At 38.7% G+C, this 26,868-nt stretch overlaps 1 protein-coding gene across 1 annotated transcript; it reads right to left on the bottom strand.

Moving 5' to 3' along the window:
* Positions 1 to 237: 237 nt before the first annotated feature.
* HACD1 (3-hydroxyacyl-CoA dehydratase 1) lies at positions 238 to 18,231 on the bottom strand. Its single transcript, XM_049798762.1, has 7 exons — positions 17,970 to 18,231; positions 13,900 to 14,017; positions 12,646 to 12,664; positions 12,476 to 12,564; positions 9,685 to 9,806; positions 7,184 to 7,362; positions 238 to 5,679 (listed from the first exon to the last, which is right to left on the bottom strand). The coding sequence occupies exons 1-7, from the start codon at positions 18,095 to 18,097 to the stop codon at positions 5,597 to 5,599; spliced, it is 738 nt and encodes a 245-aa protein (XP_049654719.1). The 5' UTR covers positions 18,098 to 18,231; the 3' UTR covers positions 238 to 5,596.
* Between the last annotated feature and the right edge of the window lie 8,637 nt (positions 18,232 to 26,868).

A 26,868-nucleotide genomic window follows, 5' to 3' on the forward strand; every position in this document is an offset into this window, starting at 1 on the left:
GAAATATAAAAAGGAAGGCTGGCTAATAATAAATAAGTTACAGGGGACCTCAAGATTAATTTGTAAAGTAGTTCCAGATAAAAAAGAGCAGTATTTGTAAACACATACCAGTCTGGTGTAATATGCTGAACGTTTGTATGAACTGACTTCTACATGCCACCAAAAAAAAAAAAAAAAAAAAAAAAAATATCAAATAGAACATAGTTTAGAACATGTCTTTTAATTGATGATGAATTTCTACAGTACTACAGTATTAACAATCTCTAAAACAAATACCTGAATCTATAGCTCAACAAAACTTATAATCTTTGCAAATAAATAAAGTTATTAAAAGTATCATATTGTGTTATTTTCCTGTGTAAACTGCTAATTATAATGCATTTCAGAAAAAAATAACAATAATGAGCAGCTGCGGTTCATTTACATTATTAAGAATCTTTAAGTACAATTCTATACACGATATGCTTAGATAAGTATTTCTGTACTTACACTTTTACAAAGCCATCAACTGAAAGGATATAAAATACATTCAAGACTGAACAGAGAAGCAAGGGAGCTGTGAATAAAAAGACAACATGTTTCAGTTGATACAACATGATACAGAAAGTATTGTACATTTTGGAACTCAAAAGCCACTACCAGTTGCAGGTCAGAACTTGACAGCAAGTTCCTATGAGAGGGCTAGAGTTACCCAGTGTCCAGGTTCTCCACAGTTTGTCTTGGTACAGCCTTAAGTACTCTTGTCAGACTTACTCACTTTTGTGACCCAAGAGTTCACAAGACAGGTCTTCTTAGTCTGGTAATTCATAAGGATGAATCACTTACTGACATCTATAAAGCCTTCAGTCCTACTGAAGGCAATCAAGACCCCTAGAACGGCATCAGTGGCACACAGTACCAGGCACTGAACTAAGAGTACCACTCACTATTAAGGTGTGCCATCATGAAAGCAAGTTTAAGGAGCTATCCTTGGCAAATATTAACCTGCCATTTTAACAGCCCTGCAAAGTTTAGTAGGCACTAACAATACTGCAACTCACTTGAACAAGAGAACACAGAGCTTTGCAGAAACATCAGGTGTTCGTTTCTTAAACAGTCATTGTAACAAACAGAATAAAACATTTTAATGGGCCACAGTTAATCATCCACAAAAAGTATATGTTCAGCATGAATTTAAATTGTAAACTGGTAATAAATAATACAGTTATCTCTGAGCACATTTAAAATATACATTATGAAATAAAATTGAATTTTCAGAAAAGCTTTCAACCTTTTTGTTCAAAGACACATTTAATGAACCCTTCATAAACAACTGCAGCCAGTTTGCCTGCCTGAAATTTTTGATTTATGAAGCCCTCCTGCCTAGTACAGAACACTTATTTGTATTAACTTTCCTTCCTTTTTTTTTTTCCTAAGGCAGATTAAGTAAGAGATGATTTCACAAAACCTGTTAATGTAGCAACCACCTTAAATTATAATTTATTGTAATGGTTGCAATTTGTTTTCATTCTAGTTTAGTAATTATATAAATACCCAAATATCCACTAAATTAAGCTACTGCGAAGACTGTCAGTACAACAGCCAGAGCAGTAGCTAGACTTAGATTTAAAATGCACCTCTTTCTTTCTGGATAAGAAAACGTAGGTTCCCTCTGGTCACAGAAAAGGCCTCCACGCACCTCCCTGTTAAGGAGTCATTGCAATCCGTCCATTAACATGAACCTGGCTACATGTTACTTTCAATGGGAATTAGAAGAAGCACACCGCATCATTTCTCCAAGGCTGTTATTTTGAACTAAACTATTGAGAGCAGTGTGGCATAGCTATCTTGGCATACCACTATTTCAAGAAATACAGGCTTTTAGATAGTAATAAAATAGCTGAGTGGAGCAGAAAAGCCCCTTCTGTAACACACCCTTTGTGCACAGAGGTGCTCCCAGCTGATCCCCCGAGTTCCCTGTGCAGAAGGTATGACAGCACATTGAGCCGCTTCTCTTCTCACATCCTCCATAGTGAGAGGCGAGAGAAATGATGCCTATCAACTACTGTTCCCAATGGCCTCAGAGACCCTCTTGGCAGCTAATGTGGAAGATCAATTTCTCTCAAATTCCTTTGTACTGCCCATGCCCTGAGGCCAGGATCTGGCCTCTAGACATCCTGGGCAGAGCTGTGAAATTAGGTGATTCACCCAATCCGTCCCAAACAGCCTTTCCTGGTGAGAACGGTGTGTGTTGGGGGGAACCTCAAGAAATCCAAATGCTTTCAGCTGGAGTTTATAAAAAGGACAGTGTGTTAATGTGACTACCAATAGTAGGAAATGTCACCTGATGAAAAGGAATATCTTTCCAAATGCCTATTCCTATGTATTGTCATTAAAAAAGCTTCATAAGGTCATACTCTGTATTAACCCATTCCAGAAGGCATATATAGCACAAATAAGAAAATACCTTTATATGAACAATGTTAAAGACTACATCAAAACACTAAAGACGCTGATGTTTGAATACATTCCTAATCTTTCATAAACAGGAGGATTTCAATGCTTTAGAAAATTAGGAATATTGCAGAGAGGAAGACAAAGAAGACAGGTGTCAAAAAGAAGTTGGAAAGAGAGCACCATATGAAAATCATACTTAATCTTTTATGTCCATTTAACAAGCTAATTGTTTCATGATGTTATATTGAAGTCTAAATAAGCTACCTAGGATAAAATCCTGGCCCATCTGAAGTCAATGGTGAGAGGATTTTACCTGCAATTCTCACTATCTTTGAGAAGATATTAAAACAAAAGGTATACATTGAGGCTTCAGTGAAAGGCTTTAATACAAAAAAAGAATTGGAAGAAAAGAACGTGTTGCTTGTTTTTTTCAAAGTACATGCCATGTAAACTCATCTACATGGCAGTCTCTCTGGCCTGTGAAACATTGAATGCAATACTCTAAGTAAATTTTAGCTTTATTTTTATTCATTTATCAATTAGCAAGACTCTTCTGTAGCTGTGAATGACTTAAAATTTTATCGTTACTTTGTACACTGTTGCTTTATGAAAGTGCAAACCCAAGATTTTAGCAAACAGTGCTGTATTTCTTTCATGTCACATGTACAAAAGGATATAAAAATAACTCCTTGATTGGCATATGATAATATCTTTAAGGCACAATGAAAACAAATATAATACAGTATTATAGTGCAGGTATTCCTTTTATTACAGGAATAGTATCTGTAGGATACACTCATCTGATTGAGGATTTCAAAATCACATCCATAAAGTACCCAATGCATTTTCAATGAATTGATAGCTATGGTCTTCAGTGAGCTGCCCTGACAGTAAAAAAAGAGACACAGAACTTAATCTAATCTCAGTTACTCATATTTCATCACATTCCTGCTTGCTAACTGAAAAATATTTCTAAAAACTGCCATGATGTTCCTCATGGATCAAAAAACAAGTGAAGTTTATAAAACAGTACTCTAAGAACTTTTGACAAATACAACTGCTAGTTTGAACATGTGTAACAACTATTTTGTGATTCAGTGTTGTAAATGTAGTTTAGATTTTAAACTTTTAATAATTTTAGCTGCATATAAAACAGAGAAGTAAAAAGTTAAATTATAGCACCTTGCATGAAATTTCTTCTAAAAAATACGAGGATTATACCTTTTAAAATTGTAAGAAATACAACTATTCTATCTCAAGTTCACTATGCACCTGCCATTTAAAAGGAAACTAATTTACATGTAATGAAGACATGCATAATTATCACAAATTTAAGGCACAAAATGGAATTTGAAAGTTAGGGATGTAGTAAATCCTTGCTTTTTCATCAAATTACCAGAAAAAGGTGTATCTACCATTTTCAAAAAAGCTGTATTATCATAGAATCATTGAAGCTAAAAATGAAAACTGCCTATTCAAGTATGTCGTTCAAACTCTTGCCAAAGGAAGATTATTTTCCACTACTGCATTACATCTAACTTAAAACCTTCCAAGAAATTGCATGTGTTGATAAACACTACTGTGTCATTCCATAACCCAACTGATCTCATTGGTAGGATCCTTCTCCTGATATTCATTGGATATTTACCTTTTTACAAATTTATGTAATCTGTTCTAGTTACACCTTCATACTTAGAAAGCCTCTTTAAATGTATTTGTCACATAACAAAAAATTATACATACTTAACGACTCAATCTTTCCGACTTCTTTCTCACTTCAACTAATTTTGTTACTGTTCTCTGACTTTTCAGAAGATTGACTCAATTTCTCACCCCTGAGGTACCCAAAATATAAGACCATACTCCAAAAATTAACTCAGCAATCACAGGGAGTATTCTGACTTCCAGCTGCCTGATGCAGCTCTTCTGCACATACTCTTCTCTTGACATTAGTGATGCCAGAAGCAACTTTGTTGCATACATTATCAAGCTTCTTACTACATTATTACATTTCAATCTTCTCTCTCTCCCACCGAGTGTCCAAGTTTCCTCAAATGCATTACCTTTTCTCTGACTCTTTTAGGCTACATCTAATTCGTTGGACCTCTCCCACTCAGGTATCATATAGTGCAATGTCATCTGTAACTTTTATTAATATAATGTAGATCCCTCTTGCAGATTATTGAAGACATTAAATAGAATTAGGTCAACACAGTATAAACAATTAATGGGGAGGGAGTAATTAAAATTGCACAATGGGATGATTCAAAGCACAATTTGTATTTTAAGATGCTACTTCAAATATATATTATCCCACTTAGCTATTTATAGGAAGTTAAATGTCTCACTATAGCTACAGTTTTTAAATGCAATACTATAATTTTTCTGCATACATAATTAAATGTAGAATAAGAAACATGCTGACAATCAGTCTTCCTCTGCAAACGAGTCCCATTCCAGCCACTGATCAGAGAAAGGTAGGCACATCAAGTCTACTCCTCAGCACAAATTTTTAACCAGCTGATATTGTATCTATTATTCTATATATCTTTAAAACTACAAATGAAAATACAGAGAGATCTAAATTTGCACTGACAATCAAGAATTCAGCTCCTTTCATAAGTCCTTCTGGAATTCTACAGTGTGATCCTGTAATTCAAAGAATGTTGAATAACATGCTAACAGTTCTTTTAACTGCAAAGGTATTATTTAATATAAAGCTTAAATAACATTTAAGCCATCCAGTCTATGAAAAACATCATTAGTTAATTTATGCTCTATTTTCCAGAAGACTCACTTTTAGTACAACTTATCAACTCTCCTTCTGTTCTTGATGATGACTACAGGTCATAACAGAACTTTCAGAACAGAAAGCACAGTAGCCAACTACTCCAATTCTTAAAGCTATTTGTCAAACTACTGAAAATAAGAAAATAATTTGTCTGAAGAAATGAACAATTAAAAATCCAAGTCAAACCAAGGATGAAAAGGTAAGTCTGAAGATATATTAATTGTAAAAATAATACAGTCCATGCTATTTTATGCACAGTTGTTTATTCTTGTTCCATGTTTTAAAACTTGGACTCAGAAAAAATCACAGGAAGTTTTGTTTTTTTACCCTCTTTTTTCCAGTAAAAGCACCATAGTTACACGGCTTGATTCAATCGTCCTTTTCTACAATCACTTCTCCATGAAGCACCCTTCTTCTCTGCCGCAGCATGTGGAAGTAGAGTTGTGGAAATACTTGATCAAAGCATAAAAGAAAGCAAATTAGATGAAAAAATTAAACAGATCACATAACAGAAAAATACAATTTTGCAGAATGAACTGAGGAAAAATTATGGCACATAGCACTGCAGTTGGTTAAGGTAAATAACAGCAAGTCATGAACATTGCAGTGAATTGCAAAGTAATTACCCAAAAGTCAGACAAGGCCCCCTGAATGTATACCCCCTGTTCAAGGAACTTCCCTTCAACACTTTCTTTGTATAAACAGGAATTAATCATTTTCTGGCAGTGCCTGAAGTCTTCAAATCTATGCTAAGGTCAGCATGTTTGAATTAAGACTTTGAGGAGGATACAAATTTACCCTACTTGTTCAAGTCTGAAGTAAGGAGCTCCCTCTCTCCTGGCACTCTGTAATCTATTATATTACTATCCTGCTGATACATTTGATCCTTATATTTAATGGATAGAAAATCAGATTTATTCCTGAAGCATTAAGTTATATAAACAATTGTAAAACTGTTAGTAAGTTATGATAGCTTAGGACACTTTTTACTCACATTGATCTCTCTCATTGGCCTTCATTTCTTGTGACAAAAAATTTCACAGTGAATGTGCATACTGTGGAAATCCATGTTTAAGGTCAACTTCTTAAACAAATACCTTTTATGGGTGCAGATCACAGACCCTTTTAACTTCAATTTTCCTGCTTCTCCATGCCTCTTCCTAATCTCTTGCCTTGTTTTTAGCCTCATTGTCCAGATTATCTAAAATACTCTATTTGCCTAGTTTGGTCTAGCTCCATTCATGGTGCTATAACTGAATCAGCTTGCTTTCTCCTTGTCTACACTGCCCAGGTACCAGTGGAAATAACACTGGAAGTGAAAGACAGGTAGTCTCTCTAATCTTAGCTCTGGTTAGCCAATTGTTCTGTGGCTTCTGGTATCCAGAAGTACAAGGACGATCTGATTAAACCAGGGACTGAAGTATGTTCAGAAAGGTTTGAGGGGTAGATTTCCGTGAAAATGAAATCTCAGCAAATATTGCTTCACGTTTTTCCCAAGCATGCTCAAATAGTGACTTTCAGAGGCAAAATATAAATGGATATTAATAGCAATAAAAACAAGGCAAATCTCTGGCACAACTTGCGGGACAATTTTTAAGCCATTGCTTCAAAGTGGCAGAGGCACTAGAAATTCTCAGCGACACAGTTACAGACATTTCTATATGTAAGCAAAAAGGTTTTTTTACTTTGTCCAAGTCTTAGAAATGTTTTTAGCATTTTCACTTAAATTTTTAAGACAGCTTATGTTCTGAGGCAGATAACAGGGTGGAAAAATCTCAGTCTAACCAACTAAATGCACAGCATGCACATAACTAAAGCACAGCAAAGCTTGGAACAACAGAAAGTAGGCTTTTATAGTAGAAAGTGTTCAGCAAATTTAACTAGAGGCAGTGTTTCCAGCATTGCTGAGAATTGATTATTATGTTGTTTGCGTTACTACAGATAAGTAATACTTACATGGCACATAGGAGAACATGACAATAATAAGGAAGTAATAGTAGTCAAAGGAGACATTATATTTGTTGGGAAGTCTCAGTGAAAACATTCCTGTTTTCTTCACATAAGGTAAAGCAGCATATATGGTTAGCAGTTCACCTGCAACTCCAGCAGGATACAAAATGATAAAAAAGTTGTATCTGCATTAAAAAAAAAAAACACAACCCTTGTGAGAAACACCCCATGAATTTAAAATTTCCTTTTGCTATTATTAGTGGCACAGCAATGTATTCCAGTAGTTCCTGCACCAAAATCGAGGACCACATCCTGACTTGGCACAGAATACCAGTTTCAGTGACTTTGGATAGCGTTGCTTAGGTTTACAGAGAATGCATTCCTCAGTCCTTTTATTTAAAAACAGTGAAGTATCAGAACGTTTGTATGACTTTCTAACACTAAAGAGTAATAAAATCTGCAAATTTGTAGTCTCCAATTATGACTTTTTTAAAAATTTACTGGTCTTGCTCCTGTTTGTCACCAACAGGATTCAGACCAGGACTGGATCCCAAATTCAGATGATCCTGCATATCTTTGTAACAGTGCACGCACACTGGGTCAACTCTATGTATTATAATCTCTTTGAAGGTAATGAAAACATTAAGAAACATCAGAAGCCTGTTTTACCCACTGCCACATGGGAAATCCAAATAATACTACATTTATCACTAATGGAAATAAAAAAATAAAGAAAATGAGTGCCAGAAACTTAGATCCATTTTAAAATGGGAAGAAGATGCTCAAATAAAAGGTGAAGGCATTCAGTTTAAAGAAAACGTTGTTTGAATGCCGTAGGCCACATAGGTGGTGGTAACATGAAAAATGTCACCAATAGGGTTTGTGCTGTCCTTACGCATAGTGCCCCTTGGAGATGCAATTTTTCCTAAGGAACAGCTCTTGAGTTCATGCAGGGAACAGCAATGAGAGCCGTTGCACAGAGAGAAAGGGGCAATGTGCACTCCATGACAAAAAGAGATGAGATCTAAAACAGCAGCAACCAAACAAGAAGGGTTTCTTCCTAGGAACAAATGGGCTTAGAGGACTCACAGGTTAGACAACAGGTTAGGGGAGGTACAAGAAGGAACCAATGCCATGAGCTACACACAGTTTGTCTCTATGCAGTGAAAAAAGGACCCCAGAGTAAAAATTCTGAACTAAAATTTAGAACATACCTATTCCATTAACAACAGACAGACAAATCTTTTACAATTATAAGCTAAAGATGAGAAATTTCTAGCTCCCTTGAGGTACTGAATTTATGCCCAGTTGTGCTGTTTGATTATCCATAAATCTTGATGGGATATTTTTGACTCTATGTAAAGATAATACATCTTCAAATGTTTTGTTTATAGGACATTTCACCATATATCTCTGGTGTGAGAATTTCAGTTTTCCCTATTGTCTATTATAAGGAAACAAAAATTCTTTTATTCAAGATACGCTGACTTGGTGGCAAAAAGTGTATCTGTCAATGTAGTACCTTCTGAATGCATTTCTCTTTCTGAAGCCTGCATAAAAAATTATTAATGAAACCAGACCTGATTACTTTTAAGTTTGCCATTTAGTGCTTAAACATAACCAAGCCTACCACCTTAGGTATTAGCAAAAATATAATGTATTATAAGAATGGACATAAACATCAGACATATCAAAAAAGTGCATTAGAAGCATCAGAACTGCATTATCTATAAAACAAAAATAAAGGAAAATAAACACACTCTTTTAAATAAGTCGTCTGCAGTGAATGTAGGTTAGAAATTTTCCTTCTAACAGTGTAAGTCTGTCTCTTACATTTATTTTTCAAATTATGCCTACAGAGACTATTACTCTTCCAGTTAAGTTATTATTCTTCCAGTTAAGTTTCCTGATAAACATGCAGTCTCTGTAATATATGTGACCTAGTGGCCAACATTAAGTATGCTTCAAAATCAAAGCAGTTTTGATATGGAACACACTTTTCATGTGCACTAAACTAGGTCAGTATTTAGCTTCACTACATGGATATAACCTTACAAAAGCTCTAATAAAGCAGAACTTCTCATAAAGTAATGATATGTATACAGATTGAGTGACAACAACTCCCATGTTTTCAAAGACCTGAAATCCACAAAGATGAGCACAGGTGCTTAATTTTGGACATTGTATTCAAAAGCGTCTTAAGGAGTCACACTGTAAGTTAAAAGATGACTCCAAAGATAAAGGAAAAATAATTAAAGTAAATGAAAGCAGAGTTCAAGCCATGAGAGACAGAAAGCAAAGAACAAATCACACCCCAAAAATCTCAGCTAAAATATTTTTAACATTTTAAACCAAGTAACAATGATCCCAAGTACAGAAAGCAACCGACTTGCACTCTGCTGACACATAACCAAAGCTCAAACATCTGCTCTCCTGTGTGTTAGCTCAGCATGCGTGAAACTAACATGCACAGAACCATGAGAAACTGAAGTGCAAGACATCTCCACCTGGCCCATTTAATGAAGTATGGCAAATGGTTGAGCAGGTTGAATGTGTAGAAGGAATATCGAGTAATCTCTGTCACAGTCCATACGACCAGAAAAAGAATAACGCTCTCCTCATTCTGGATCTGCAGGTATAAAGAACCAAAACTTTCTTCATCTTTAAGCTTCTTTTCTGTGCAAACTGCAATAGACTTCTGTTTAAGATATACGGAACAGAACTAATATCTTGTAAAGAAAGAAAATTTTGGCATAAAAGTGATATGCTGAAATCATTACCGTGTACAGTTCTTTATTATATGTATTTACTAACATAGACATTTTGCAAACTCAGCAATCTTTATCGATTATGCAAATATAAAAATATATACCCCTATAATTAAGCTTATTCCTCCTTTTTATTCTCTACCTGCATTTTCACTATGCTATCTAACTGTCTCCCTCCTTTTATTTGTGGTTGATTTACTTGTTTATTTTCTTACTTCTCAAAACAGCAAGGAGAAAACAACACTACAGAAGATATGTTCCTTTCATAAACAGTTTTTACCCATTCTGCTTTCACTACTCTGTCTCCTAGACTTTCTCTTACTTTTTATCTTGCTTCTTCCTCACCATATAATGCACGTCTTCATGAAACTTTAGTCAAAAGGAATTGCTTAGTATAATCTACTAACTGGAACTTGGCTGCAGAAGATCAAATTTGGCAGGCTTCAGGGAGCTGGAAGATAGTTAAGGAGCTGGAACACAGATGGATCACTAAATTAAGAGTATTTGGTAGAGCAGGAGCTTTGGGTAAACTCACTCAATCCCATTTAAGATTTAAGTTCTGAGTCATTAAACTGCCTCATCGGTAGGTAGCACATCTCTCTGCTGTTTCAAAACATCGGTTCTTTTTTACTCTAAGTGAACAAATAAACAAAAGTCCCCAAATACAAAGAAGGCACGTGGGGATCCATTACAAACACTACCTTCTGAGAAGAATTACACCCAAGTAATTTTCTTTTCTTTAAAAGGGGAGGAATTTTGTAATACACTTCCATGCCTGAAGGCTGAAAAGCTCCAGGGATGTCTGTGAAATAAAATAAAGTAACACAAGGTTTGTTAAAATTACAAAAAAAGGAAACAATTTTTTAAAATAAAATGCAACACGGTGATAAAGCTTAATACATCTCAAAGATGCTGAAAATCCACAGCTCTGTCAAAAGTCAAGAAGAATTATAAGTGCTCATCATCTCATAAAATTGCACCCTCAATGTGTCAAAGAAGGTGCACTTTTAGTGAAAGGATCTCACCAACATCACAGAAGAAGAGATATAATCTCTGCCAAACTCACAAATAGCAACAACTGAATTGCAAAGACATCCAAACAAAAAAGCAAAGGTAAAGACAGAATTAGGCTGTTCTTCGCCTCATGCAATAAGAGACAAACATTGATAACCCAAACTTGGATTCATGTCACAGTGCTAAATCCAAGCAGAAGAGCTTTAAGTAAGTATGCAGAGAATTCCTATCTGTTGCCTTGCAAATCTCCAGTCAAGTAGAGATCTGGGTCTGGCTATTATCACTAACATGCCTCTCAGTACCTAAAGTGACCCTGAACATTCATGCCTGCTAAGCAATAACAGCGTGAAATACAATCAGACATACATTCAGATGTATTTTTTCTTGGACACAGCTTGACCTACTGTACTGAAGATAGAGGAAACAAAAGAAATGACCAGATATGCTAAAGATTTAATCCACTGCAGATAATAACAAAATGGCAATATGCAGTGCTATTTTCCAGCATTCGTGTAAATATTCAAAATAAAAAACTTGTTAATCTTTGACACATTTTCCTTTAAGGAAAAAATTAAAACACTTAGCTTACAAGAAAAAAAAAAAAAAGCTATGAAAAGCCTATTCCATGCTAAGAAAAAAGACAGTCAAGGAAAAGATGAAGTGTAGAAAACGATTCCTCTGTGAACTGAAACAAAGGGATTTGACAACTGAGGCAGGTACTATGATACCCCATCAGCAGAAGGGCATATGCCATCTGCTGGTGAGACAGTTTAATGGCTCAGCTTTTTACATTTAAAGAAATTCAGGAGCACAGACTCAAAATCCATCACTCAATTCTTAGATGCCCTTCACAGAAAGCAGACCTCAGAAACTGAACTGAGTGTCCTGTCTACAAGCTGTAAGCAGTCTGCTTGTTTCATCCTGCTAACAAATCACTAGACAACCACCTACAGCCAGGCAAATAAACTATTGTCATTTATACAGGACCTTAAGTGTCACTGTGGCATGCTGGATGACTTGATATTATTTTAATGAAAAAAATGCTGTATGCATGCCATCAAATGTCAATATTACCATAACATTAAAATCTTGAGAAGGTTCCTAAAATAAATTGCAGAATCACAACCATATTTATCTAGGTAAAATCAATTTAAGACATATTTTCACTTAGATTAATTCAGTAAGTGCTAACTTAAGTTTTTGAAAGGGAACTGGTAACACTGTGGTAGATTTGCCCATAAATAATAGCAGTAGTCATTGATCTCAGTTAGGCAGACCACAGCTGGCACGATGCTGAAGACAGTGCTGATTCACAGCTAAGACCTAGACTCAGTCTCCTGGGTAAAAGCACATAAATTCCATCCCCTAACCCCAACTTCCAAGATCGCACTCAAGTGTGTAAATATCCTCTGTAGGAATGCCATTAATTTTTAAATTGGTCTTCCTTTTGAAATGAGAACTGTATTAATAGCTTCTCCTTAAAAACAATCAAAACACAACTTGCTCACGCACATACCTGTTTTATACTATGTGCAATGAACCACACCATGAAGATTCTTGAACTCACTTGGACCCCAGTCACAAGCACAGATGTGCGAACTATTCCTTAAAAAGAGAAACATGTTATCTCTGTTCCAAAATTCATGTTTTAATTAGTTACAGGAGAAACTAAAACAAAGAACTCACCAACTGCACAGTGGACTACCTGTAAATAAAAATAAGTTGGAGGTTACTGATGTACAGTATGGTACTATCTACACTATAAACATGGCCTTTTGCTATTAATATAAACCTAGGCTTAATTCTGAAGGAGAACTGTTTTTTTGTCTCCAACAGTATTTAAAAGAAATACACGTCAGAGCCCTGGCAACCAATGCTGTGATGGCTCAGTATCTGATCTGTGCCAACACATGAAAGAGATTTATTTTCCTAATTAGTTGCATATATTACATGTTTAGATACTTACAAAGCATTTATTTTTGCAACTAGTAAGCTTCCCTTCCATTATCTTATTCAAAGAAAAATTTTACAGGATTGTGTGGAGAGAGTCATATAAGGGATGCTAAACACATAGCAAGTTTAAAATGTTCTGTATTCATTATGGATTAACAACTTTATTATAATTTTGCCAATAACAGCTATGAAGCTTCAGATTTATTGTATTTTCTGGTCAGTAATGTTTAACAAATATAGTGCTTTTCATTATTTTGACAGATTTGAGTAGAATTACTTATTGTGAAAGTTTAATAGCATAAAAGCCTATACACAGCTGACCACATGATTTTAATAGTTGCTTGAACTGTTGTAGATGTTATAGGCAGATTGAGAAAAAAAGTTAAAATGTATATAGGCATTCTTTGTTGTGCCTGGGAAAGAACTGTAAGTGCTGAATACACTGAACAGTTTCATGCCGTAGATGTACCATAAACTGAGACCACTAGTGCATAGCTGGCAAAAGTCATATTATTTAAAGAATACTTTGTACAACTTGCACAGACCCTGTTGTAACAGATTATATGGGGCATGTGAATGCAGTCTGGAAATAAGCAGAAAGAGGAAAGGCACAGAAGGATAATGAGTCCAGTATAAGGAATAAGAGGGAAGCTATCATCTTTGGAGATGGAGATGACGTATCTACTATGCTAGAGGGTTGATCTGCTGGCTGGAATGCCTTCAAAGATTTTGCCTTTTGAGGTAAAGACTCTCAACTCAAAGCAGTTCCCAGGCAGTATTTGATTTAAAGAAATATTAGAATTAAGTTTGAAAAAATGTGCCCATTTTTTTTCAACTAATCGCCTTGCCCCCTCAAAAAACCTTCATTAAATAATAAAGTTAAAAGGACTTTACTAATATAATATTTTGGTATTAAATTCAGGTTAATAATGTGTTTTGCCTATGATATGCAGTGTCCAGTAAAGCAAACTAATGTTTAAAATTTACCTCAAGCAAAGCAAATGTCTGGAAAAATTTAAGCGTCTTTTGAACGCTTCTGAATAAGCCTCTATGTGTTCCTTTCTGTATATAAAACCGCACCATGGCAATACCTAATACCAGCCACCTACAAAAGAAAGAGAATGGATACATTTCAAATTAGAATTCTAAAAATATCCATCCACCGTAAATAATTTAGTAGAATATTTTCTTCACAGAATATCTTTGCTTCTTCACATGTCAGTGTCCTTAGGAGATTATTAAAAATATCTTTAGACATCAATATTATATAATGTTATGTAAACATTACACTCTTTTATCTCTTTACATGGAAAAGGATAATGACTTGTTTATCTTCTGAGCATTGACTTGAATTGAGGGGACCCCCCACAACTACAGGTCCATCAGACTTTTCACTAGCAGTGACTACATATTTTTACTATTAAATCCTCATGCATCTTTACTGTGAATTACTGTTATTTGAGAACACATGATGAACTTGGCACTGAAGCCACCATTTCGGGTTGCAGGTTTATATAAGTAAGGGACTGGAACCTACGCACATCGTTTTTATATTTGTCATGGCCCCTCAACTCATAATTTTCGGAACTGACTAATGATCTGAACACTTCTGTTTGTAATTGTCCAACTGAAGTTACCATTACGATTCAGTTTTCAAAAGTGTTGAGAAGTGATCTTTGAAAATCAGATTCCAAAGTGCTGACAGAGGGGTGCTCTATGCTCCTAACTTCCAGAGGCAGGTATATTTAACTAGCACATTTGATGTTGTTGGCTAATTTTTTCATATTTTTTAAGGAAACCGAACAATGATACCAATTGATAATCCTTCCAATGTAAAAGAAAGTAACAGTATCTTTTAATCAAACTGGGATTTTATATAAAACTTAAATTGGGATCTCAAATGGAAATTGAGACTAAAAAAAATAAACTTCTAAACTGTGCGTTGATCCCCACCACCCAGCCCAGACCCAGTACAATAACCCAAGGCATGCACAATTCCTTCCACATAATTAATCCATGTTTATATAACTAAGATTTTTGCAATAGTGTACTATATGTTCCATCCTTAATGCAGAGCTATACCACATTCTTACAAATATCATGCTATTGAGATGCCTTGAAACTTCAGGTTTCAGTCCACAAAGACTAAGAAAGTACAAAAATTCTTTAATATAGGCTTATAGGCATGATCAGAGCTATGGATGGCTATTTTGAGACTTAAAAATAAAAATACAAAAACTTCAGTAACTTTAGCTTAATTTCTTGCCTGATGATATTGGGAACAATTACTCAGGCCTTTCATTTTACATAAAGCCATAGCAAGCATGCTGTACAGCAACATGAGCTCTGGCTAAGGAAGGGCCCAAGTGACAAAACAGAGGGGTCTAAGAAATACTTGGAGGCAGATTCAGAGAGCATATACAAATTTGGAGAAATATTTATATAAATTTGGAGAAACAGTTAACACATCTCCTCTTCTTACACTCTTCCCTAAGCATAAGGCATTGGCCAACATTGGAAACAGGGTATCGGGAAATACTGATCTTTGGTCAGACCCATTCTGCTGCAATGCCATGAGAGTCGCATGGATCATGACAACCCTCTGTTTGCCTCGGATGGCATGTACTTCAGTATCAGTCCCTTAACAACTCTTACACAGGGTGGCTACTGCTACGCAGTCACTTGGTGTGGCCCATTCCAGCACTTCATGACAGCATTTCAAACTCACATAGTCAGGCTTCCCCACATGGGAGGAATGATTCCCCTCCTTGACCGCTTCTACCTTAAGCCCATGAATCCGATCTGCCAGAGCTCCAAAATTTGCCCCCATGACTGTTACTTAGATTTTATAATGGATTTTTAAGTCTGAGTGCATTAATTTCAGGTTGTCTCCCACCACTGTGGAAACGAGGAATTACTAGAATATCACCGGTAGTCCTTCACAGCAAAGCTGTCCTGTTTTATAGTGAAGTGTTTGACAAGAGGAAGGTGACAGTGAGATTACATCCAGCTGGCAACACGAACGGTGACAGCAACAGGTCTGTCCTAGCCCTAGCCTGAGAAGTCATGATACATCTAATCTAACAAGGCATTTTCTGCACCTCATTCTGTAACAAAAAGGTTGCAGAGAGAAGTGATCTTGGACTACACTCAGAAGCAAAGACTGCAAATATATTTTTCTTAAATAAATTTTTATTTGGACATCAATTTCTGTAGGTCGATCTATTTAGTTGTCAGTGGCTGTGATTTTGGATCTCAAGAAAGCCCTTGTACTGAATATTGCAAATCACCAGGAAATTGAAAACACTTTCTGTAATAAAGGTAGCATTTCCAGTTGGAACCTTCAGTAAGATTGGGTACTGACCTGCCATTTTAGTCCCTTAAACCTTTGTTAGAAAGAAAGATAAGCCGCAATTTTTTATTAGAATGGTTGTTAACAAGCAATTATGTATTAGTTTGTTAAAACTCCAGAAACACTTTGCTATATTGCACTGTCTGGACAAATACACTGTTCTTGTTACTTATTTGTCCTGGGTAGTGCCCCTGTTAAGTATTGTTCCATTTCAAATGTTTATTTTTTTCTTAAATTGTGTCCATAGAAGATTATAAGGATTTGTTCCTATCTCTTATTTCTCTGTTTCCACACAAAATATGCAATTTTGCACATCTTAATCCCTTTTGGTATTAATGGAAGATGGGAGAGAAGGAAGGTGGAGATACTGAATCAGCACCTAAGGTCAAAACTAACATGGTTCGATAATCTTCTACGGACGTATAAAAGTTAGTGGCAAGAGTCAGCGTTCATTAGCAAATTCACACATGGAGCACAAGGCTGGGAATTCTATGAGGTAACATTAACCCGCCAGCTAGAAAAAATTTACAACAAGTAAGAGCACTTTTCAAAAGGTGCTGCTGCAATATATGAACAGACTTGAATACGTGTTCAAGATCCACAGATGCTAGTGAGAAGGAAGCCGTTAGGATCGTATTCCTGGCTTTCCGCATCAGTGCTTGAACTCTTGCTTCAGCTACAGCGTATCAGTTCTGCTCTATGGGATTCAAATGGCAGAGTTCACCCACTGGTGACCAAGGTAAAATTCTTCTCATAATGAATGTCAGCCTAGAAGTTATAAAATTGTTTGTTCTCAGGTTTTTTTTTTTAAGCATGTGGAAATTAATAGATCCCACCCGCCAAGAGTTAGCGAACAGGACGAGTTTTGGAGAAGTGAAAATATGTGCTTCAAGCACTAACAACATAAGCCGGAGTGCTCTTATGAGCTGCTATTCAAAATAAATACCCACCTTCCTCAAAGCAAAGCGTCGCAGTACGGAGCACTAGCTCCATCGAGCCCCTTGGGTTACTGCAACTCCCTCCCCCTGCTCATCACTAAATGCCCGCTGGCTTCGGAAATGTCTGCCTCGCAGGGAGCCGGGGCGAGCTCTGCTCGCTTCGATCCAGGCCTCACGGACCTGAACGAGCTACCCCACACGGTGTCGCGGGGCGTGAGCTCTCAGGGACAGCCGCAGGCGCGAACCGCCGCCCGGGACAGCCCGGCCGAACCCCCTCGGCGCCCGAGGCCGCCGCCCCGGCACGGCCGGCGGCACCGAGGGGCGCTTTCGCCTCCGCGCGGCCGGCCGGCCGGCAGGCAGGCAGACAGCCCCGTCCCGGCGAGGCGCGGGGGCCGGCCCGGAGGCGGGCGGCGGCGGCGGAGGGGCGGCGGCGGCTGTGCCGAGGGACGCGGCCCGCGCGGCACCCCCGGCCGGCATTCCTCTCCCGGCTATACTTAACCTCTGCGGCGGGCTCGGGGTGACGCGCTGGCGGCTGGCAGCGCTGCACCGTATTAGGCAATGCCCGGCAGGCAAGGGCTAGCCCCGCTCCCGGCGGCTCCCCGGCGCCCCCGGCTCTCGCCCCCGGCTGCCCCGCGGCTACGCCAGCCTGCCGGGTCCCCGGGACCCCGCCTCGCCTCGGCCGCGCTGCCCCCGGCTCCCGCCGCTCCGCCCTGCCGCCCCGCTGAGGCGCCGCGCTGCCGGCCCACGGCACGGCCGCGCCCGCTTACCCCGCGGTCATGGCGACGTTGTAGAAGATGAGCCAGGCCGTGGCCAGGGCGCCCAGCCTCCTCTTCTTGCCGTTCTCCTTCTCCTCCACCGCGCCGTTGCCGCCCCCGTCCTCCTCGCTGGACGCCATGGTTCCCCCCCGGCCAGGGAGCGAGAGGCGCACACCCGCGGGGAGGAGGGGCTCCCTCCGCGGCGGGGCTGAGGCCGCGCTGACAGCCGGACCTCGCGCTGTCTCTCACCCCATCTGTCTTCCTCGAGGGCCGCTGCCCGCCGCCAGCTGCTCACATGGCGCTGCGCGCTCCTCCCACCTCGCAGGGGCTCGCCGGGGCACGCCGGACCCTCCGGGGGCGGGCAGGGCCGCGGCCCCCGGGCGGGGCGGGCGAAGCCTGGCGGCGGCCCTCACGGGAGTCCCCGGGCGGGCAGGGCCCCCGGCCTCACACGCGGCCCCCGGGCGTCACGCCGCTGTCCCCTCCCGCGCAGAGGAAGCCCCTGGCGGGTCGGCACCGCGGCGAAAGCCCCGCTGGTGACCGCCAGGCGAAGGCCCGAGCCCCGAGCGTAGCCCGCCCCAAGGGAAGTGACAGAAAACGCCGCGGTTCTGGAAAACGCAGAAGTGTGCGTCCGGGGTTGAGGAGCTGGGAGTCTGGTCTGAGACCCAGGGGTGGGAACACGCCCAGACCGCCGCCTCAGAGGCCCGACAGCCACCTGCCGGGGTGACCTCGGGAGAGAACTGCTGCCAGCCCGGTGGGCCGCCATGAACGCCACCCTCAATGCACAGGGAAGACTAAGGCCCACACCTGAGAAGCGGGGAAACTTCTTCCCAGGGCCTGCGGAGAGCCCAGCTGGCAGACCGAAGGAGGACGTTGGAATGTGCGTGTTGTCGTGTAAGTCTGCTCCCTGCGCGCACGCGGGGGGAAGCAAAGCCAGTGCAGGGAGCGTTGCTGGGACCAGCTCTGGAAGGGGAGGCTGCCTCAGCCTGAGCTATGCTGGTGTGACGTGGCCCTTCAAAGGTGCAGGCTGCACCCGCCATCCTGACACCCGGCTCGGTCTATGCTAGCCTGCGGATGCTGTTCACTGCTTTGGGCAGTGTCCACGTAGCCTCGGGCTCCTCGTTTCCACAGCTAAACGTGGTGACCGTGCCCATTCGGCCCAAACACCTCAAACACAGGCGTATACAGACAGAAGAATTCCAAAAGTGGGTCAGGAGGTGGCTTTGAAATGCTACTTTTTCAGTCCAAAAAGATTTCAAGAGTCCAAGTCTACCTCCTTTAGGATGGGGTGGGTCATCTCCATGTTGAAAACACCTAGATGGTCTCAGTTCACAGGCCTTCAGGTAAAAGGTAAGTCGATGCGCCACGCAAGAACTCGGTCTCTCTCCCTCTCCTCGCCAAAGCACACAAGCAGGTGCTCAGCTTTCAGCCTCAAAATACACACCCACTGGCAACAGCAAGTGTATAACATGTGCATGCAAAATGAGTAGTTGGCAAAATGGCACTGTGAGTATGCTCGTAAGATTATAGTAACTAATGATATTATATATACACAGATGCTTTTCATGTTTAAGTAGTCATAAATATAACCCACTTTGGGAATCAAATAGGTAAAAAAATCTAGACAAAAGAATTTGCACACAGGATTGAATGACCTAATTCAGAATTTTTTGCCAACCTTGGGCTTCAGAGGAAAGTGCAAGAAACTATGCAGTGGACAAATATGGGATAATCTGAACCTAAATTTCATCTCAGTGTAACAGTTATAAGGTGGTTTAAACTCCGTAGCTTTCCAAAATATTGTCTGTGTTTACTATTTTAATTCTGGGTATTCCTGCTATCTTTCTTACACCTTTTTTTCTGCTCAAATTTCACTTCTCTCTTCAAACCTTTCTAGCTTCTTGGCTTTGTCAATGCAGTGGGTATCACAAATTAAGCACATACTACGTGTAAAGTGGTTTCTTGTCTCATTTGAATTTGCCAACTTATGACTTCATTAATTGATGAAGACTTTCTAATTTTAAATTATGATACATGGAGGAAGGCATGACCTGATCCCAATTCATAATATTAGTGGTGATTTTTTAATCTACCTGTCCTTTGCCATTTCTCTCTTGAGATTTTTCTAGAGCCGATCTAATGGAACAAATCCTGTTTCCTTTCTGAAGTAAACATTTTCCATTTTTAAATCCCTCCTTGGATGTTTTCCATGCTTTTTGCACAGATTTTTTTGAAATTTGATAAACAATCTTTGATATATTCTCATTAGAATTCTGTATTACTTCACTTCCCACTATTTATTTGCTCAAACTTACTGATTTTGGAGGCACAAATTAGCTGTAATGATGACCAGGTTTGTCTTCAGTTGATTTAGTCAATTAAGAACTTATTAGTGAGGGTAAGTAGCGGTTGTGGTTTAACCCCAGCCAGCAACTAAGCACCACGCAGCTGCTCACTTACTTTCCCCCCACCCAGTGGGATGGGGGAGAGAATCAGAAGGAAATAGGTAAAACTTTTGGGTTGAGATAAGAACAGTTTAATAGGACAGAAAGGAAGAAAATAATACTGATAATAATAACAATAATAAAATGACAATAATAATAATAATAAAAGGGTTGGAATATACAAAACAAGTGATGCACAATGCAATTGCTCGCCACTCACCGACTGATGCCCAGTCAGTTCCTGAGCAGCAATCCCCCCCCCTCCCCCTCCCCCTCCCCCCTCCCCCCCCCCCCCCCCAATCCCCCCAGTTTATATGCTGGGCATGACATCCCAGGGTATGGAATATCCCTTTGGTCAGTTTGGGTCAGCTGTCCTGGCTGTGTCCCCTCCCAGCTTCTTGTGCCCCTCCAGCCTTCTTGCTGGCTGGGCATGAGAAGCTGAAAAATCCTTGACTCAGTCTAACCGCTACTTCGCACTGAAAACATCAGTGTGTTATCAACATTCTTCTCATTCTGAACCCAAAACATAACACTATACCACCTACTAAGAAGAAAATTAACTCTATCCTAGCTCAAACCAGGACAGTAGCTCAATGTTTTTGCTCTAATACTGTGGGGTTTATTTATGAGCATACAATTCCTCTGGCTATCACACTACCCATTCACTCAATTGAAGAGAAATTTCTGAATATCCTCATAATCCTTTTTGGATTTGAATAAACTAAACAGTTTGTGTCATTTGCAAGTTTTGCCATTCCACACTTGTCTGTATTTCCCAACCATTTATGAATGTATTAAGCACAAAACTTATTACAGAACTTTCATAAACACCCCACTGATTTCTTTTTGCCATACTAAAGAAAACTTGCTCTTTGTTTGTTTCCCATGTTTTGATCCATGGAGATATTTTGTTCCTTAATCTATAACTACTTCATACCCTTGATAGTTCCTGTGTGACAGTTTTTCAGCAGCATTTTCAAAATGTGTTTGTTTTGTTAATTTTTTTAATCTGTTTTTGTAATTACATGATCCAGGAATTGCAATAAATTAGTTGAAACGTAATTTCCTTTTCATAAGTTTTCTGTTGTTATTCTTTTAATCATGATTTCTGTCAATTTACCATGTGTATACTTGTGGTTTACTAGTTGGTATTTTCTGAATCGCTATAAGATCCTTTACTTAAATTTGATGAAATGTCAGCTATTTTCAAAGCATTAAGTACAGTATCTGTGCTTAATTATAAATACTGTACTTTTAGAGTGGCAAAATGATTTCATCTAATATTTCAACTTTGGCTAGCACCTTTTGACCCCCCAAATCCCAAAATTATTCATAAGACAGATTTTGTCTACATACAGAAGTGTAGTCAATGGAACTGAATTATACATTTTACATTATTAATTAATTATACCTTAATTGCATTATCTAAATCAGCTTTTAAAATCAATTATGACTGGCTTATCAATTTAGCTCAACTTTGCTGTTGTTCAAGTACAGTCTGAAATCAACCTTCCTAATAAATTTTAAGATAGTCAGATCAAGGTCTTTTGTATTGTGGGTGAGCACATTATGTTTCATATTCATTCTCAAGCTTCACAGGTGGTTCTCCTTTATTCACTCTAGTTCCAAACCATCAGCAGTGGTATACTGTTACTACAAAAATTAGTGGTTTTCCTGGCCTTCTTCATGATTGATATCATCTATGTGTATTTATTTTCTAGGTACCTATGGCACAAGTAGATATTCAATACCTTATAAAGCTGAATGGGTTTTATTTCCTATTTCCAGAAATACAAGGTGAGGCTTTTACAAGAATTATTTTTCTTATGCAGTGTTCTATAATGATTTTTTTTGTTACAAAATTAAGCTATCCAATGTGGGAACATTTCTATGATATGAAAAGTTGTAGTGCTCTGAAAATAATATAATGACTTATCAGCTCCACTATCACAGGGGAAGGTCATCTACTATGAAATGCTGCAAGAATTACTTATTATGAGCCTTGCAGAATCATGAGGTCAGCTTATACTTCAGAATAGTTAAATGCCAGATGATAACTTAAAATCCTAAGGAAGGAGAATCTGTTAAAAAAATTATGAACTTAAATTCTGCTTGTCCTTCCGCCCTGTCTTCACTTAATGCTCCCAACACACTTTGCAAGAGCAAAGTGTTTAGACGACAGACTTGTATAAAGTACTTGCACATTATTTTAGGTTTATGGTATGTAGTAATCAGTGATGTATTCAAGGATAAATGCAAGTAAACAGAATTTAGCTATGTCTAAATTGAACAACACAGTGTCTATGCACTTTCTGTGCTTTCATCTGGGTGTGTATATCTATTATTCTATTTACTACTCTAGGAATAGGACAGAAGATGCTTTCAAAAGACATGGTGTAGAATGGATTGCGTAAGTCTTGTGGAAAGAACTAGAAGATGTCTATTTGGCACATCTGAAGCAGTTGGAGTTTTGCACTGCTATTGCAAAATAAATGATTCATATTAAACCTCTGACTGTACAGTCCAGTAGTCACCGAAGGAAAACAGGTGTCATGAACACAGGCTGAAGCAGAAGTTTATATTTCTGTTATAAAAATATGAAAATTCTGTTGTGAATATTTAGAAGTCTTTGTGTGAAAACTTGATTCTATATTTCTGAAAAGCACTGGTATATTTATTTTGTGTTCTGAAAAGGACCAGTTTGAGATGACCTTGTGTATTGTTCCATTTAATCCTCTGCAGAAGCAAAACTATAACCCAAACTGCAGCGTTGAAGGACACACACACATCTTAAAGGGAGATGACTACCCTGCTTATCTGAGTTTAGTTTATCCAAACTCAGTGTACTTTTTGCTATAACAGACTAATTGGACTCTGTACAATAATTATTTTCTTTGTGGGATATTGTGGACTGTACCACTGTTTAACTATCCTGACATTTTGTTGCATTGCTAGGCTTGGATAGATTTATGTATAGACCTGTCCCACAGACTGTTAATCTGTGCAGTTGACACCTTTGCACACTACGCAGACTGGCTGTGTCAGGAAGCCAAATCCACTCTAATGTTCTAATTATATAGATATACATATAAAATGCTCAGTAAAAAATCAGTACCTTTAACTTCAATGGTACTGTTCACATGAGCAAAGTAAAGTACATGTTGAAAATTAATAGGTAGCATAACTAAGATATTCTTAAATTCCCTTCCCTATACCATGTGATAATATAAATGTAATATTTTTCTTAAATAAAGAAGCTTTGCTACCTTGCCAACAGATATTGGGCAGATTTTTCACAGGGTTTCACAAAACACACTTCAATAATATTAAAAATACCTTCTGATTTTCAGTATATTTCAATGGTAGCTTGCTTGCCTAAGCACTACAATCTCTATAGAGGAGACTGCTTCCATTATTAGTTTCAGAGCACACACAATCTTTGCTTGTTACTTAGTTTTATTTCAAGGACTTGAGTTAAAAAGGGCTCTTTATCAAGGGAGTAGTGTTCCAATCTAACTCCCGTTATGGTCAGTGGAAGTATTTCTATTTTCCTTCTTAGGAGAGTGGTGGAGAACGCAAAGATTAATTTTAACCTCATCACTGGTTGAAAACTGGTCTGAATTATCAGCAAGAAAAGTGACCATATTGGGTGTAGTCAGTTTGGCCACACTGAGAACAGGTGTTCGTGCCAAAAAAAGCACTAGAACAAGTGGTTCCCCGCGGCAGTGTCAGGAAGCTGGCACAGAGTGATGCTCCTGCCAGCATCCTCGGGGAAGCCCAGGCACCCAGAGGTCCCAGCAGCCAGCAGCTTTCAGATTATCTGCTTCTTACAGGTACATCACAATACATCACTAGAAGCTTACTAAAGCAAATAGTATAAATACATTTTTGTGTTTCACTTTGGTGAACTTGTTATCCAAAATCATTTAACAAAACTGCAGTGTAAACATATGAAATATTGCTTCATGTGAATTAGTTTGCAAGTACTGCTTTGAATACAGAAAGATTGAGGAAGATATAAACCCTTGTTTCTGGCATCTCTATGTGCATATATTAAATAGAATGTGGCACATTATAATTTTTAACGTGGTCAGGGCAAAATGAATTGTTCTATAAAGTTTATTATTTGAATACTTGCCTAGTTCTAATGATACATAGATTTAAGGGAACTCCAGGTATATGCTTCACATAATCCTACTTGCATACTTAATAATATTAAGGCCAAAAAGACAATGAAATAATTTTAGCGTGACTCCTTGTGTAACAGAGGACACCAGACTTACTGTATTGGTATGTTTCATATATTCTATTTACATAAGGAAATAGATAAGAATACCATAAGTAAGCCATGCAACTTGGACACTTGCAAAATATTAGGACATGTACAATAAGATTATAGATGGGAAGTAAATCACTGTAGTCCAGTACTTAGAACATTTACATGTGGCCTGTGAGTGGGATAAATTTTGTCTTAGTCATATCATGGTATTGTTATGCATTACAGCATCTTTGTATGCCATCCAAAACATCTTGTACTTGCCCTGTCAAAGACAAAAGCTGTGATTAAATGGACTGCCGGCACTTTCTCTATTCTGAACCTTCCTCTTTTCCTTTGAGTTTCTTTTCTGCCCAGCTTCCAGTTCTGAAAGCAACGTCACAATCAACTATAATGAAAATGTAGTTAAAATAGAGGTCAGTGTGACCAATCCGTTAGACAACTGTTGATCTTTACATGTCTCCTTCCTAAAAGTGTGCTGACTTTTTCCTGAAGTTATACACCTTATCTTTACAGTGCAGCAGCTAGCAAACTAATATGTGCTAAAATAAATGGGCATGCCAAGTATAATACTCCTCCAGTAAACTGGAACTAATACTCCTCCAGTAAACTGGAACTGCAGTGGAGTTCTCCTGCATGGCCATAGTGTTCTTGTCTTCCTCTAAGAAATATGCTTGTCTAATGCAGATGTGTGTCAGTTGAGTGATTGTAAAAAATATTAGAACTTCCCTAGCAGATTGTCATTTATAAGTTGTTCTTCCTAAGTACCCTTTCTTACAAGAAGACTATAGGGAAATGAATCATTGTAGATCATCAGAATCCAGAACTAACCTTGGTATGGATAAACCCTTGTAATAATTTTAAAAATAAATAAAAAAAAATATAAACAAACAAAAAAATTAAGCAGTTACTTAAGCAAATTTAGAAGTATGTTTAGAAGTATCTGAAAACCAAACAGTACTATATAAAAAATGAAGTGTGCAAAGAAAAAAGTGTCTGTACTAATCATCTGAGATTGTTTACTTTGGACAAAAGTAGCACATATTGTTAAAAATCACCCTACTTAAAACTTGCTATAAGGCTGTCTGGAGGCAAGTCCTAAGTCAGAGAACTGTTGGGTAGATAAGCTCCTCTACAAAATCAATAGAGTCAGACTGTTGCCGAGGCCATCTTCAGAACGAGGTCTGAAATAGAACGGATGAATAATCCCCTGGACATGCCTGTTTTTCGTGACCCAGTCTGGTGAAGTACAGTCCCCAGCTGTGCCTTCCCACCTCTTCACTTGCCTGGGATCTAATTGCAAGGTGAGTCAGATGAGTGACATGATCCAGCAGGGAACTTTCTGCAGTGATGTAGTTTTCGCTGAATCAGCTGATTGTGCAGCCACAAATGAATTGGATCAAGTTCCAAATCTAATATGAGAAATGTGGTGGTAGCACATAGTTGTGGGCACAGGGAGTGCAGAGTATCATCAGCTGTAGTTACCCTGAAATTAGATGCGATTTGAGACTGTACCTTTGAACTAGATTCCTTACTTTTAGATAGCTAACTTAGGCAGCACAAGTCCCATTTGAAATGCAGTAGGAAATGACAAACGTTTTGAACTACATCCAACAAAGGAACCTTAACACACCTTTTTTTAATAGCATACTCATTATACTACTCACACATAAGGTGGAAAAGCTGGTTTCCATAGCCATCTGTGTCTGAAAGGGCAAACCCCACTTCAAGCAAGAGTGTTCTAACCACCACCCTTTGCTGTGCCATGGAAGAATGCTAGAGCCATGGGACGGGGAAAAGAGGGAGATACAATATAATACAGAGTATTCCAAGGACTTGTGTACTTCACACCATGTTCAACAAATAATTTTTACAGAAACAAAACATGAGCCATGACTACAGTGCTTTAAGATGCTCCCTGAGTATCTTTGACTCACTCCCATCAGGACAAGTAGACTACCTTTTTTCAAAATATTGAGTAGGGTGTTGCTTGGGAAGTAAAGTTGGGTTGGAATCCTTTCAGGCTGAAGACAGTCTAAAACCCCAGTTCCCCACACGTCTTGAGTTTGCTCTTACTGCAGGACTACTGCATAAAAGCTCTGCCTGTTTTGAAAGGATTCTACAATTCATTTCAAAACCCATCAGAGGGAAGGGATGAAAAAGGAGGGGATAAAACAGGCTCTGAGAACATCTA

This window comes from Accipiter gentilis, chromosome 4 (genome assembly GCF_929443795.1).
Source record: "Accipiter gentilis chromosome 4, bAccGen1.1, whole genome shotgun sequence".
Classification (NCBI taxonomy): domain Eukaryota; kingdom Metazoa; phylum Chordata; class Aves; order Accipitriformes; family Accipitridae; genus Astur; species Astur gentilis.